The following is a 14,778-nucleotide window of genomic DNA, read 5'->3' on the forward strand; positions in this document are numbered from 1 at the left end:
ATATTATTTTAGGCATAGTAACAATGCTCAATTAATTAGATCAGGCGTCGGCAAACCTTTTGCTTGCTGGTCAAAATCTAGAACAGTCTTTCTTGGTGAGTAATAAGATAAATTTTATTGAGAAAATTATTACAATACGCTTTAAACATAAAAATTAAAACTATAATTCTAGTTGTTATAAAAACTAACATAACTGAATGAACTTTATTTTTTTTTTCGATATCAATGGCTTCCCTGCTGCTGAATTTGTGACATCAGTTAAGTTTGGCCTTGTAGTCGTCTTAAGACGAATACAAGCATCTGAATTTTCGGTACTTAGCTGTTCCTCTTCTTACTTAAAATTAATTTCTTCATTATGTGAAAATATTTGCTCCATTTATAAGTTGAACCGAATGCGGACAAAATGATAAAGCCAATTTTTTGGAATTATGGATTTAGATCGGCGTTTCCAAACTTATCGATTTCTTCTTGAAATTATGTTACAATTTTTATTTTTTAGAAATAAAAATACATGTTCGTTATTACAACATTGTAATCAAGTAAAAAGTCATTATTATTATTTAGTTTCCGTTTAATTTTTTTTACGTATTCTTCGAGTGCTCGTTTTATATTTATGTTTCATAATTTATTTTACATACTATGCCGTATTTTCGGAACTCTAGTGGTCATTTGAAATTATAAAATAGATCATCATTTGGTCATAAGTTGCTGAGGCCTGATTTATATTTTTAGTTTTTCTGCATCAAAAACTGTTTCGATTTTTGATTTTGATTTCTACATCCCCATGTTTCCTTGGAACACAGTTTGAAGACCACTGATATATTCTTCACCGTTTGATATACTAGATTTAGATTAGTTAATATATTACATTATGCTGCGCATAAAAATTAATATTTAAAAAGTAAATCAATGAAATGAATTTTTCCAATTAGAGGATAATTAATGACTTGTCAGAAAATATATAGCTCATTAATTTCACTGTAAATTTCTTCACATGGCATAAATAGAAAATAATTCCTATTTAAAAAAAAAAAAATTCTTGAAAAATGCTCCTGCAGGAGACGAATAATATTTGCAATAACTATATATTTTCGTTGCAAAGAAAACAAACCCTTCAATTATTTTTCTGAAAGAAGACTCTAAAAAAACTCATAAATATATATTAAAATAGGACACAACATGTCGTTTTCTGTGATTGTAGGAATCACAGATCATCAGTGATGAGACTAGAATAATCATTAGCTCGATATCGAAAAGGAGGAGTTTACCTTAGCAACTGAAGACCTTTGTTATCTGCGAATGTTTCCCTTCCATCGCTTTGTCGATGGTTGTTATTTATTAAAGAAAGTGATTTCGTGGCTTAAATAACAAGAGCTTATTTGAGTTCTACCATACTTACTGTAGAAAATGAAAGCACTTTTCGAAGAGGATGGGAAGACTACTAAACTATATTTGCGTGACTTAAAGTAACTTGCAGATTTTCTTATTATGGAAGCCTCCATTATTAATATTAGCCTTTTGTCCTCATGACTACAGATTTAGATCCTTATTTGTGATATCTTAAATTTAGTTTTATGCAAATGAGAACTGCTAAATTTCCTTTCGAGATTCTTTAGAAGCCTAAATGGTGATTCTCGATACGAATGCTTATATTAGTAAAATACCTCATTATTTAATTGTAAAGCAACTATTCTAGAATTTATTTCACAAAACTTTGGAGAATAAATTCATGATTTTTGTTTTTCGGCGAACTAGATGCGATAAATTTCTATACGTTAACTAGCTCGTTTAGATTAATATTTGGCTTGTTTAATCGATTAGGTCAAAGTGCACAAGGGCTATCTGCTTAAAAAGAGAACTGCTTTCGTGGAGAACTTTCTAAGGGAAACTGGCTCTTATTCACGTTTCACACGGGAAAACAACAAAAACGCCAATGAAGCCAGCTCTTAGTTGGAATTTGAAAGTTGGGTTGAACTCTGAATATATAACAGTCGTATCCGTTTGGCAGCTGGTAGGCAAAGGAATAGTTGAAATGTAGTTAACAACTGTTACAATTTTATACCACCTTTATTTCTTATGACTGAATCCAACACGGATTAATTTTGTACTTAAGCCTTTTAATAAAATGTAAGCCTTTTAAATTGTATGTGAATATCATACTTTTTGTATTATGGCCATGCATTCGAGAGTTATTTACCTAAGAGAAGGGACGCGTTCGTGGGGTACGTCTTAGGCTGGTATCATACATCCATTTATTTCAGCTGAATAACTGTTTCAAGCAATTTTTCTACCTGCTTTGCCACTGAAAGAAAGACATACGACTCCTTTCTTTCGCAAAAAAATTGACTTGACCATTAGTTGAATGGTGTAACGGAAGCGAAGCTCCCTTTGCTCTGTATGTGTTACACAGTATGTTTTAAAAATTCATCAGTTGAATAGCAAGAATGCATTTAAGGGAAACAGCAAAGGAGGTGAGAAAATTCCCTAAGGAGGTCTGATTTAAAATTGCGATATTCAAGCAGAGGCAATGTTAGAGATAAAAACTCGAAACGCATTAGAAATGTGGACCCCGAAGTCTGCAAAAGAGAAGAGGTGGAAAAGATAAGTAAATGATCAGAGTGTTAGCAGGATAAGCGTATTTTTTCCGGTGGAAAGGGGCTTGTTTTTGATTGCAAATAATTAGAATTTGATGATGTTTGACTGAAAGGTAGAACTTAGTGGCGTTGTTTCTAATGTAGCTATTGATATATTGAATGTTAAGGTCATGGTGGATGACAGAGTTCCTGATATACGAAGGAGCGTTAATGATCACTTGGAGAGTCTTGTTTTGAAGAATCTGAAGCTGTTGAATTTTGGATTTAGCAGCTTGACCCCAAATAAAGGATGGGTAGAGGAGAGTAGGACAAAGGACAGACTTGTAAAATATAACCTTGGTTTTGATGGAGAGCTTGCTGTGACGTCTAAGGAGGGGAAATATATTGCAAATAGTATAATTAAATTTTTCATGGACCTTTCTTGAAATGATTTTTGAAGGTGAGCTTGCTGTCGAGATTTATTTCAGGGTAGGTAGTTGTAATATAAAATAGCGCAATAAGCCAGAAATTACTGGATACGTGCAGGATGAAATGTGTGATCTGAAAAAAAAAATATGGAATTAAGAGTAACTTACCCCCAAAGGATGACACTTCAAATAGTGTGAATTACGAGAAATTTATTATATCCTGACATCGTGAAATTTTAAATTAATACTATTATAAATCAAGAAAACATATCCAGACAGAAGACAATAAACGGCAAACTACTGCAGCAGTAAGAATCAGTACTACCATTTTTAGTCCTAACCTTTCGTGCACAAAATGCGTAAAGTTCCAATCTAAAAAATCTCAGTTCATCTTCGTTACCCAAAGTTACATGATAACAAAATTCAGTTTTTATGGCGAAGGACTTTGACTTGAATTATTATTCCAGTATATTTTTGTGGAAACACAAGGCCACTTCTAGCATCAAGACGCAACACGTGCACGGAAATTCCTTTCGAGAATGTCTCAAGTCGTAAAACATCATTCATTTACCGCAGAAGTCAGCATCTAGATCAATTTTAGTTGAATCTTCATATCACTTACTATTATTTTTTTGACAAAATGCATTTTCTTGAAACTATATGGAGATGGTCGTCAGAAAGGCACGAAAAAGAACAAATTGCAGACACGCATCATCGGCGGTGAGGACGGACAGAAGACTGTGTTACACCCAAAGAAATGTACATAAACTTTCTTTGTTACACCTTTGGAGTCTAGCAGAAGAGAGAGAAAACCGGTTGTAGTGGTTAATCTCGCTTTGTCATTGAGCGGTCGCAGTGAACAGACTTGATGTTGAATAAATGTGAAGGCTTGCCTGCACAGTAGTGTTGCTAGTCCTTCCTACATTCGTCCGCCAAAGAGGAAGAGGGGGTCTATAGTTCTATTGGAATTTCTTTTTCGCAAGATAACTGCGGCAGATTTTTGTGTGCTGACAGCAATGCGGCATTTGGTATACCTCGCAAAAAATTGTTAAGTTGTTCGTTTTCAACAATCATTCAGGAAATCAGCATCGAATTCCCCGTTATTTGTAATAGAGAACTAATTTCCTCCTTACATGGGTAACCCCAAAACGATCCGCCTTAATTGGCTGTTTCATATCATGTGACAAAGCACAAAAATTGTTCTATGGAGATTCTTCCGAAATGTTTTGAATGTGTGATACGACCTTTAAGGGACCCTGGCTGGTATTCACGTTGCACATTAATGAAACACGAAAGCTTTCATACAGCTGAGATTCTTTTGCCAAAATTTGTCACTGACTTGAGCTACCATGTAAGAATATCACAAACAAGCAAATGCAGAGTTAAAAAAAAATAAAAATAAATAAATAAAAATAAATACCCCTCGAAATATTTCGCTTCGTCTGTGTTTTAAACGAATCATGTAACTTGATCTGATTTGAGCTGATGTTTAGTGAACTTGAGAAGTTTATTCTTGAGGAATATCTGTACGGTAAAGAAAAATTTTATTATAAATTTTACTGACAGTGTCTTTGAACAGCAGTTAATGAATACTTAGCGGGTGAACTATTTTTCACTGCTAAAAAACAAAAAGAAAGTATTTAAAACTGTATTATTTTAATATGTGTGCGCGTGCGTGTGTTACCCACTGTTTTAAGCAAAGGGGGAATGAAAATTAATATTTTCATATTTCAGTTAGTCCTTTCCATTTTACATACATTAGTGTGATGAAAACTGTGCATCTAAAAACAATGGCTGTGGAGATTAATTTTGATAGTGTTTCTCTTTTCCGCTGTACTGTCTTTCAAAAGTTCCAAATAAAGTGAAAAGGAATCTAAGGATATTTATGCATGACATTATGCGATTGTTTTAGAACCTACACATGATTTTTAAACGGCAGCCGCCCAAAGTGCTAGGTTTAATCTGGAGCCAACTGTATCGGTAATTTGAATAAGCTGTCTTCTTCGTGCTAGAAATGTATTAAAGAGCACCAAAGACACTCTCTGCCTTGGACGTGAAAATGTGGCCAACTGGGTATTGGCATTGTATTAGTTTTTAAGGATGGGATTTAATAATTTGAATTACTAGAATTGGGACTAAGTTTTACGTTTTTATCTTTGTATTATATTTCGAATGCTGATTATAGATTAAAAAAGTATTTTTAATTTACTGTGTCTTTACTGTGTAACACCTTTACTTTTAAAGTTACATATAAAGTAGTTTATGAGCAGCACAGTTATTAAATCAATAACAATAAAACAACGATTTTAACCAGTTTTGTTTTATTTCATATGCAGTTTCAACGTATAACAAATAATACTTGACATTGTTAAGAATCTGTTGAGCTTTTCATTTATTAAAATGAAACTTCTGTTATTAATATTTCTTAAATTTTATTTTGAAGCATTTAAAATTCTAGTATTTTCATACGAAAAGTACGTAGATCATCAATTAAGGTCATAGAATACAAAAGTTCGTTCTTATTTTTGCAACTGATTACCAGTGCATGGATTCAAAGAAGATAAGCATGTCCTACAGAACTAAACTATGTGAATATGTCATAATTTCAAAGTACCGCCCAAACGGTATAGTGGTTAGGTACCGAAGGACCCGAGTTCGAATCTCGGAGGTAGCATGGTTGTAACTGTCCGTCGCTTCATAGGAGGTAACGATGGCCGCCTATTAGGTGCCTCCACGATAAAATAACCACTGGTTCTGGCCTTAGGAGTGGCGAATGCTGAATAAACAAGTGCTCGCCATTCGATAAAAAATAATTTCAAAGTAATTATTACTTCAATAAGAAGAAATGAGGTCAGCTTATGATTGTAGACTTTAAAATGTCAATTTGAATAATTGTTCACTGACATTCGCATTAATAAAAATGACTATGATCACATAATGAAAATACTGAAAGATATTTAATTTGCTTTGAAAAGCCATATTAATAGTTATTTAAGTTTTAAATGACGAAAAAAAATCATTCGAACAATGAAATCATTTATTATTGACGAAGAAATCATTCCGGATAACAACAAAAATTGCAGTGATGAGATTTATGCTGAGGATGACAATGAAACGGAAACGGACAGTGAGAAAATTAAGCATTGTGTGGAGGCTGAAGACTTAAGCAAAGCTTTTCAATATTTAGAGCAACGACCTGATGCTTCTCCTATGGATTTTTTATTAATTAAAAGCTGGCGTGATCGTGTGGCAGCTATCACCAAAAAGTTAGAAGATTAATAATAACAATGTCTCATAAAAGAGCATGCAAAAAATTTGAGAAAATTTTTCAATTTACATAAATTTTTCTTCACTTTGTTCATTCCGGTTTCTTAGTGAAAATTTTTGTCATCTTGCTTAGTTGAAGGAAATATTTTTTTTTCTACTACTAGAAGAGTATGTTAAAATGTCAATAGTAATACGCGTACATTTATTTGTAGAATTTCAGAAAATCTTTTCGAAAAAAATATTATTACAATTTCTAATTTAATTTCTGTTAAACGAGTTTCAATTATCCTAGGTGTTTACTGTCTCAGTTACCTTGAATAATCAAGGTTCTGCTGTATATTCTATAACTTGAACATGTGTAAGCTCGAGTGTTTAGTAAATTAACGATTGAGTACAAAATACTATATTCGACAAAGACAATTATTTTTCACTGTTACAACAATTTATAAATCACAGACACTTACGAATATACTTCTGCGAATATTCTCTCACAACATTTATATAGATATGCATCTTCTCAATCACATAAAATTATCAAATTTTATTCATTTGTAATTTTTGATAATATTCATATTCTTTTATTCAAACGTTGTTTGTAATATATAAGGCTAATCTCTGAAAACATTTAATAAATACTAAATATTCAACTTTCTTTTTCTTTCATCTCGCGAAATGTGCATTTTAGAAGAATGACTGTCGATTTCATCTTCTCATGCGGTTTCCAGTGATTTTATTACTAGACGAAGATTTTATAAATACTTATTTGTAAACGATTTATTGCCACAATTATTTTCCAGTCTTAGTTCTCACATAGTTTGCACTGAAATCACATTTATTGAATTATATGCTAGCTTGTAAATCTACATTATATGTCTTTATGCCTCAAAGCAAGTTACAAGCTTCGTAAAGTTCTTACTACATTGTGAAATGTATAGAAACTCAAATTTATACCAAGATTAAAAAACAACCACTTTATTTCCATTTATGTTGTCAAACTTGGAAGTATACCGGCTAAATTTTGCTAACTGAGTGGCTGAAAAATAGTTTTAAAGAGGATAAGATATGCCGATTCCTTGCATGGAAATTTTGCTAAACTAAGTCATGTTTTGGAAAAATGAGCTAGAAAAAGTCTTCATTACAATCCAGTATTTTTCATTTTAGTTCAGTTATTTATCTGTCGCACGATGGTTGAAGCTTTGCACAGATTTGTACTGCTTGTGTTAGAAATGTATAAAGAAAATCATATTTTAAAAATAAAATAATTGTTGTCATTTAATTTACCTGAGTTTCTGTAGACTTATTTTTTGGTAAACACTGTTGTTGAACGTATATGACTTAGGTTTCGTGTGTGTGTATTTAATTATGGCAAAGCACACTAGGGCTATCTGCCTAAGGGGAGGGATGCCTTCGTGGAGGACTTTCTAAGGGAAACTGGCTCGTATACACGTTACACATGGGGAAAACCACGAAAACACCCATGCAGCCAGCCCGTTCGCGGGGACTTAGGTTTCGATACGATATATAACATTATATATTATAATATGAAAGTGTTAATTATTGCCTTAGAAATGGACTTTACTTAAAGAAAAACTAGTACTTAATATGTTGTCTACCAAAGCGAATACTTTTACATGCAATGCTTTTTAAAATGGCTAGAGCCCTCCCTTTTGCTGTAAAAGCCTGAATTTTTACTTTTCTGGTTGATGGGTGGATCGCAAATTTGCTCTATCAGTATTCTCACATTTCAAAAGATATTCGGCTTTTGCAACAGTGTAGTACCTCGATAAAACAGATGCATTGCATAGTAAAAAATATATACCTTTTAAAAACTGAATAATAAATCCTTACACTAAAAACGTGAATATGCATCATGTCCACAAAAGTCATTACCCGGCTTTTATTTTTGAAACCGTTGGTCGCAAACATATGCTTCCAGTAACAAAAGTGTTTCAAATCACATAAATATTCATGTTTTGGTATTCTTAAACTGAAAATAACGAACTCTAACATTTTATACGTTCCGTCGGTCCCTACACTTATATTGAGAAAAGGATGTTTTTCTTATCTATTTTCAAACGTAGAAAAAAAGGTTCACATATAAATGTATTTCCAAACAGCGTGATTATTCTTAGTGCAAAATTCGTAACTGAGCTTATTTATTTTTTCATAAATAGGAATAACACTATGTAAAATCTTTATCTTCAAATCTTTGACTAAGATTTGTGTCACATTGGAAATTAATTAGCTTCATTCATAAATTTTCATGTGCATTATTCATGTTTGTTTTTCATGGAATTGAAAATAATATAAACTCGAACTTCAAATAATTAAAACCTTGAAATTTTCCGACACGGTAATTGCAGCAAATACTTAATTGAAATGTCTTTGCGGGACACAAAAAAATTGCTTCGGGAACCGCCAGTTTGAGAACTCTGGGCTAAGTGGCGATCGTTTATTTCTATGCGTATTATCATGAAAAGTATTGATTAATATGCTTAAAAAGATGGTCTTATTCACAGAATCTCACAAATATCTTGTTCCAGAAAACACTAGCAGGCTTCAGTATCGTCATATTGCCAACTTGCAATATTATTTGCATAAATTAAAAATATGTATAGTTTAATGAATTTCAGATTATGATTCTAAAGTAATAAAACAACATGGAAATGTTAATAATGTATTTCTAAAGTTTCAAAATTTAAAATTATTGGTGTGAAAATTCTTTCAGCATAACATTCATAACAAATTTATAAATTAGAAAATGTTACACGCTAGTAAATAGTAAAAAAATTATCACTGAATGGCATTTAAGAAAAAAAAAATTTAACCTCGAATTATTCTAATTTATTTATTTAACAGACTACTCAAGGCAGGGGTTAAATGACGTCAAAATTTGCAAATTTTGAAGTTAAATGTCTCGTTCAGAGCCGTACCTACATTTTTTTCACCCGAGGCGAAGAGGTAAATGAGTACCCTTACATACTATGTAATGTAATGCAACTGTTCAGTTTGGGGAAAAAATGATGTGCTAGCATATTTTGAAACGTTTAAAATTGAAATAGCGTTCTGTGATTAAATTTTTTGCTTAAAGAAGGACTTGGTCCTAAAGAAATAAAACTAGCTTTAATCACATATAGTATAATGATTCCCCTATTTTACACTGACAGAATGGGTAAAACAATTAATTGTTCATGGGTCGATGATGATTCTTGTGAATGTCAACCATTGAAGCCATTGACATCAGAAGCTATTGATCGATAGGAGACTAAAAGTCAAGAAGACAACTGCAAGCCTGGATCTGTCTTATACAACTTTTTTGCACGTTCTGGATGAGAAATGTCTCTGCAAGATGAGTACCCTGACTTCTTTCAGCAATTCAAAATCAGCTGCGTGCCAATGCAATTCAAAAACAGCAAAATGTTGACCCCTCCGCTTACAACCTAGATTTGAGCTTCAAGTGATTATTTTTTATTCTCCAAAGTGAAATATGATTTTCATAGAAAGAAATTTGATGATTATCATAATGACATGTGTGTGTGTGTGTGATTTATGGCAAAGCCTCGAGGGCTATCTGCCTAAGAGGAGGGATGCCTACGTGGAGGACTTTCTAAGGGAGACTGGCTCGTATACACGTTACACATGGGGAAAACCACGAAAACGCCCATGCAGCCAGCCCGTTCGCGGAATTCGAACCTCGGACCGAACTACCAGTGTTCAGCGACTTTACCGCTCGGCCGCTGTTGGGCCTCATAATGACGTGAAAAGAACAGTTACAAAATATTTTGAGGATGAATTTTAGATTACTTTTTCAGAAGTAAAGATTTGCTCGTAAAACGATGTGAAAAATGTATCGAGGTAAAAGGAGATCATATTGAAAAATAAAAACTCATTAAAAAATAAAACTCTTTAAAATTTTTCCAAATTCTTTTTGAAATACACCCGAAGGAAGCCTTTGGGTCTTAAATCGCATACATTAACAGGTTCTCCGCGAAAGTACTTCCAAAACATTGGCAAGGTTGACAGATGAGGGAAAATTTTGTTGTCGGATCCGTAATGATTTGGAGACTTTTCATTCAAAAATTTACGAATATTGAGATTCCAATATACGAGTAGTAATCATGTTTTAGGATGTAATCTTGAAATCTTCATCCAGTTTGGGAATTAATCTTTTTTGTTTTTTTACCCCTTCCATTATAACACTGATAGCTAGTTCTGGTTAGATTCATATCGAACGTGGCTGCGTACAATTTTCGAATTTTTCTCATGTGTACTTTGATTACTAGTTGTGAGTTCCATTCGAATATTCTCCATGAAAGCATCTCTCCTAAAGAAGATGACTTCACATGATTTATGATAATCGACAAACCAAAGAAACAGTCTTTAACATTCGCAATATCTTTTATCAGTCGAATGAATTTTTATTGTAAGAAAGACTTATTTGAACTTGAGCAGTACATCATATGCCAGCTAACTCTATTTTAGATATTACCAATAAAACGACTGATAGATAATATTTTTACAGATTATTATTTTTATCATATCCTTACAATATAAGCATAATTTTAAAATTATAAGGATTTAATGTGACTTCATGCTTTCTCTTAACTGTTACCCCGCTTAATCAGTTAATTCCGCAGTCTTTAAAGTTTTAAATTTCGCGAATATTATACCTGTTTACGATTTATTTCTACCCACACAAAAAACAAGTTTGTAACTCCTTACCTAATTTAATTTGATGTTTTCATTTCAGTCCGCCCACCAGCGGCCGAGCGGTAAAGTCGCTGAACACTGGTAGTTCGGTCCGAGGTTCGAATCTCGCGAACGGGCTGGCTGCATGGGCGTTTTCGTGGTTTTCCCCATGTGTAACGTGTATACGAGCCAGTTTCCCTTAGAAAGTCCTCCACGAAAGGCATCCCTCCCCTTAGGCAGATAGCCCTCGTGTGCTTTGCCATAATTAAATACACACATACATTTCAGTCCCTTCTCCAAATCTTCAAATCAACAGCATTGTTGCGTTTATTTTTTTCTCTTTCTTCGCGTCTCAGTTTTTCTGAAAAACTGGGTTTCTCACCACTTCATTAGAAAGATAAACATGTTTTGTAAATATATCTTCATTTTATCGGCTACTATAGAAGCAACAGAACGAAACTAAGCCTTGTCAAACGTGTTATTTTATGCTAATGTTATGCTAGAAGTAGCCCTAACGGTTTGTGTCAAATCTTCCACAAAACATTCAAAATTGTAAACCTATTTTTTTAATTTCTATGATACCCATACTAACAATTAATTTTATTATTTCATTATAAACAATAGAATAGCTCAAAAATGTCGTAACTTTATATGTTTATATTCTAGTCTTTTTAAAGAATCCCCCAGAAGTAACCGGAAATAAAACCAACTATACAGTTTCTGTCTTGTGTTTATATTTAACTGGGCAATTAAAAATGGATACAAGAAGACAAAATCCCAAAGCATGTGTGCCATTCAACGGCGACATAAATTTTACATAAAAAATGAAGCAAAATAGTGCTTACAACAAGGTATATTTAATTTTTGAACAATCTTATTTAGTCTGCTGATGCTATTCCAATTAGCTTTTATGTGATAAGTCTGTTGCAACAAACTGTAGGCAGCTGGGTAGCCGCCCACACTCAATTAGCGGACTTCAGAAAGCTTGTTATGGTAAAGTAAAATGAACAATGCCTACAGTTCAGATTAAGGGAGATCGTACAGAATTTCTAACGTCAACAGAACGATACTTTGTAGGTAAGTTTAGACCATACAGCTCAGCACCTTAATGTAAATAAGCGTGTATAAACTTTAATACATTAGTTCATGCATTTAACATTAGAAAATAAATATATGTAGCGCTTTGAAACTTCAGCATTTTTGAGCGCAGATTAATCTTATTAATTTTCTCATAATTCAAATGGCTTATTTATAACATAATTTTTTATACTTCTTGATGTGTTCCCGATTTGAAAGTTAATATTCATAATTTCTGTCTTTAAAATAGCTTTCTAAATTTCCACAGTTAATTTGGCGCCTCTACTAGTTATTCACCCTTGTCCCGCCTCTGAACTCGCTCAATTTTTGTTCTCCGGGAGACAAACTTTTTGTATTGTGCTTTTCAAAATGAGTATAAAATTTTCCTAAATATAAGTATAGGGGGCTGGAGGATCACATAAAAAGTTAAATTTCGTAATTTGTCTAAAATTGATTTTTTTAAAGTTTGAAATCGCCAAAAAATGAATATTAGCGTTATTTATAACAATTTTATAATTGCAAATATATGGCTGCGACCAACGGGTGCGAGAATAAAGGCGGTGTATATTTACTCTTGTCTAACTTTCTTCTATCTAAAAGGCGAAATTTACACTAAATTCACGGTTGACTTTTATAAAGATTCATATATTTTTTCTTAATAATAATTCCTAGACTTAACTACTTTATCTAATTTAAGTATTATTAAATTCTACTATATACCTACTAAGCTCCTATTTTTATGTACATTAATTTTTTTTCAAATGCACTATAATTTAATTAAGATTAATCACTGATCAGGAGAAACAAACTCTCTTAGCCCCGAAGTTGATTCTCTGAAAGTAGGCTTAGTATATCTTTCTGAAAATTCAGTTATCTTTCATTAACCTTCATCCAAGTTTATATTGTCTGCATACTTCACTCGTGTTTCATATTGTACAGCAATTTCTGTTAGAAGAACGACTTCAAGAAGCGTTTCATTTGATGTCGATGATGTACTTTAAAATAAGCGAGTATTTTGTGACTAAATATGTCTTAGTTATTCATTTACCATGTTACAGATAAAATAGTTCTATAAAAGTAAAATTCAGATTTAACAGTCTATTAGTAACTGAGTGAGAGAAATTTCAGAATACTCTGATTCCGTAAAAATGTATGTCGTAATGTGATCTTGGCTGCTGTTTGGTAGAAGTTTGTTTTCAGCAGCACAAGGAAGTACGCTTAGGCAGTAATTTAAGACACTGTACAACCATCTGCCCTTCGTTCATCACGGTTGAAGAAATTATCATGAACTCTGTTAGACTCTGTTGTTTCTGTTGTAGTCAAGGGATCGGATGAAGAGTCAGAACTGTCGCATTTTACCAGGACTTTTTCAATGTACTGAAGTATAAGATGTTCGTCCCACTGGCTTCGGGGAGGGCTGTGGATCCGCGGGTGACGCAGTTTCAATCCTAAGCGTTCCAGTTCTAGCATCATGACTTCATAATCGTATCCTTCGTGCCGGATATCGTGTTCGACAAAATCAGCTCCAAGAATTTCTTCAGGAGGAGCGAGTCGAATGGGTATGAAGTAATTAATTACCTAAATACAAAAATATAAATAATAATTTTAGTTTAATAAACTTGAAATAATCTTTTACATGAATACCTGTTAAATCAGTTATACTAATTAATATAGCATATGTTAGCTTTTGTCAATTTTCATTTAAAGATGCAATTTTGATTGATCATTCAGTGGATTCCCTTAGATTAGGGTAAGTTATTTGAATATGGCAAAGCACACGAGACTTATGATAAGCTGTCTGCTTAAAGGAAGATATGCCTTCCTGGTGGACATTCTAACGGAAATTGGCTCCTTTTCATATAAACCTTAAGCAAAAACACAAAAACCAGTCATGCAACCAGCCTTTTCGTTAGAGAACCATCCCGTGTCGAACTTCCAGTATTCAGCGGTCTTAGGCCATTGGTGGAGTGGATTCTTTTAGAATTTTATCTAGTATATCAAATATTACAGAAATTTGATCACTTAAAATAAAATAAGCTTATTATCACTTATTTAAAAAGAATTAAAGTAAGTTTAGACTTTTTGTTTGTTTTACTTTCAAATTTTATGCACTACTTTTCAGCTGCGTCTACACAAAACATTGTATAATACTCACATATAAAGGAAATTAAAAGGAAGGATTAGTTAGTATTTTTAGCTCAAAGGTCGTTACCCCAGAAGAACTATTTCGTTTTGGCATTTTGCGTCGATTCACTTTCTGCGTTGATTAACTTTTCAAACTGTTGCACCAACTATTAGAGCCCCGTGTTATATTTAAAGAAATTAAATAATGAAGAATCTACATAAATGTATGTATGTTTCTCACATTGTGATAAAACAACGGTACCTAGAGCCATCAAATTTTGAACAACATAATCCTCCAGCGAATATGGGCATCTGGAAGCCCTAACTTACAATCTGAAATTCGTTTTAGTATCTATTTCATATTTTGTCAGACATTAAAGAATTTTTTATTAAGAAACTCAACGATTTCAAAGCGAGGAATGGCAACACTGTACACACAACAAAACAAAAACAAAAACAAAAAAAAAAGCATTTTTTTTTTTATCTCCACTTTCTGAGACTGTGTATCGGTAATTCTAAAGATATGCTCATTTTAAAATTATTTTGCGATATTGCTGTTGAACTGAATTTTATGGTTTAAATGCGAAGAACATGATAAATGCGAAGAACATAACTTTTAT

General features: G+C 32.8%; 1 protein-coding gene across 1 annotated transcript in view; it reads right to left on the minus strand.

Moving 5' to 3' along the window:
• Window positions 1-9,969: 9,969 nt before the first annotated feature.
• Window positions 9,970-14,778, minus strand: part of LOC118183857 (putative ammonium transporter 3) — an 80,844-nt gene continuing 76,035 nt past the window's right edge. The window contains exon 8 of the mRNA XM_035353463.2: window positions 9,970-13,612. Coding sequence (XP_035209354.1) covers window positions 13,265-13,612 — 348 coding nt within the window. The 3' untranslated portion in view covers window positions 9,970-13,264. The remainder of the gene's footprint in view (window positions 13,613-14,778) is intronic.

The sequence above is a fragment of the Stegodyphus dumicola genome, chromosome X1 (assembly GCF_044657685.1).
Source record: "Stegodyphus dumicola isolate Sdum_Otavi_A_Nest chromosome X1, ASM4465768v1".
NCBI lineage: Eukaryota > Metazoa > Arthropoda > Arachnida > Araneae > Eresidae > Stegodyphus > Stegodyphus dumicola.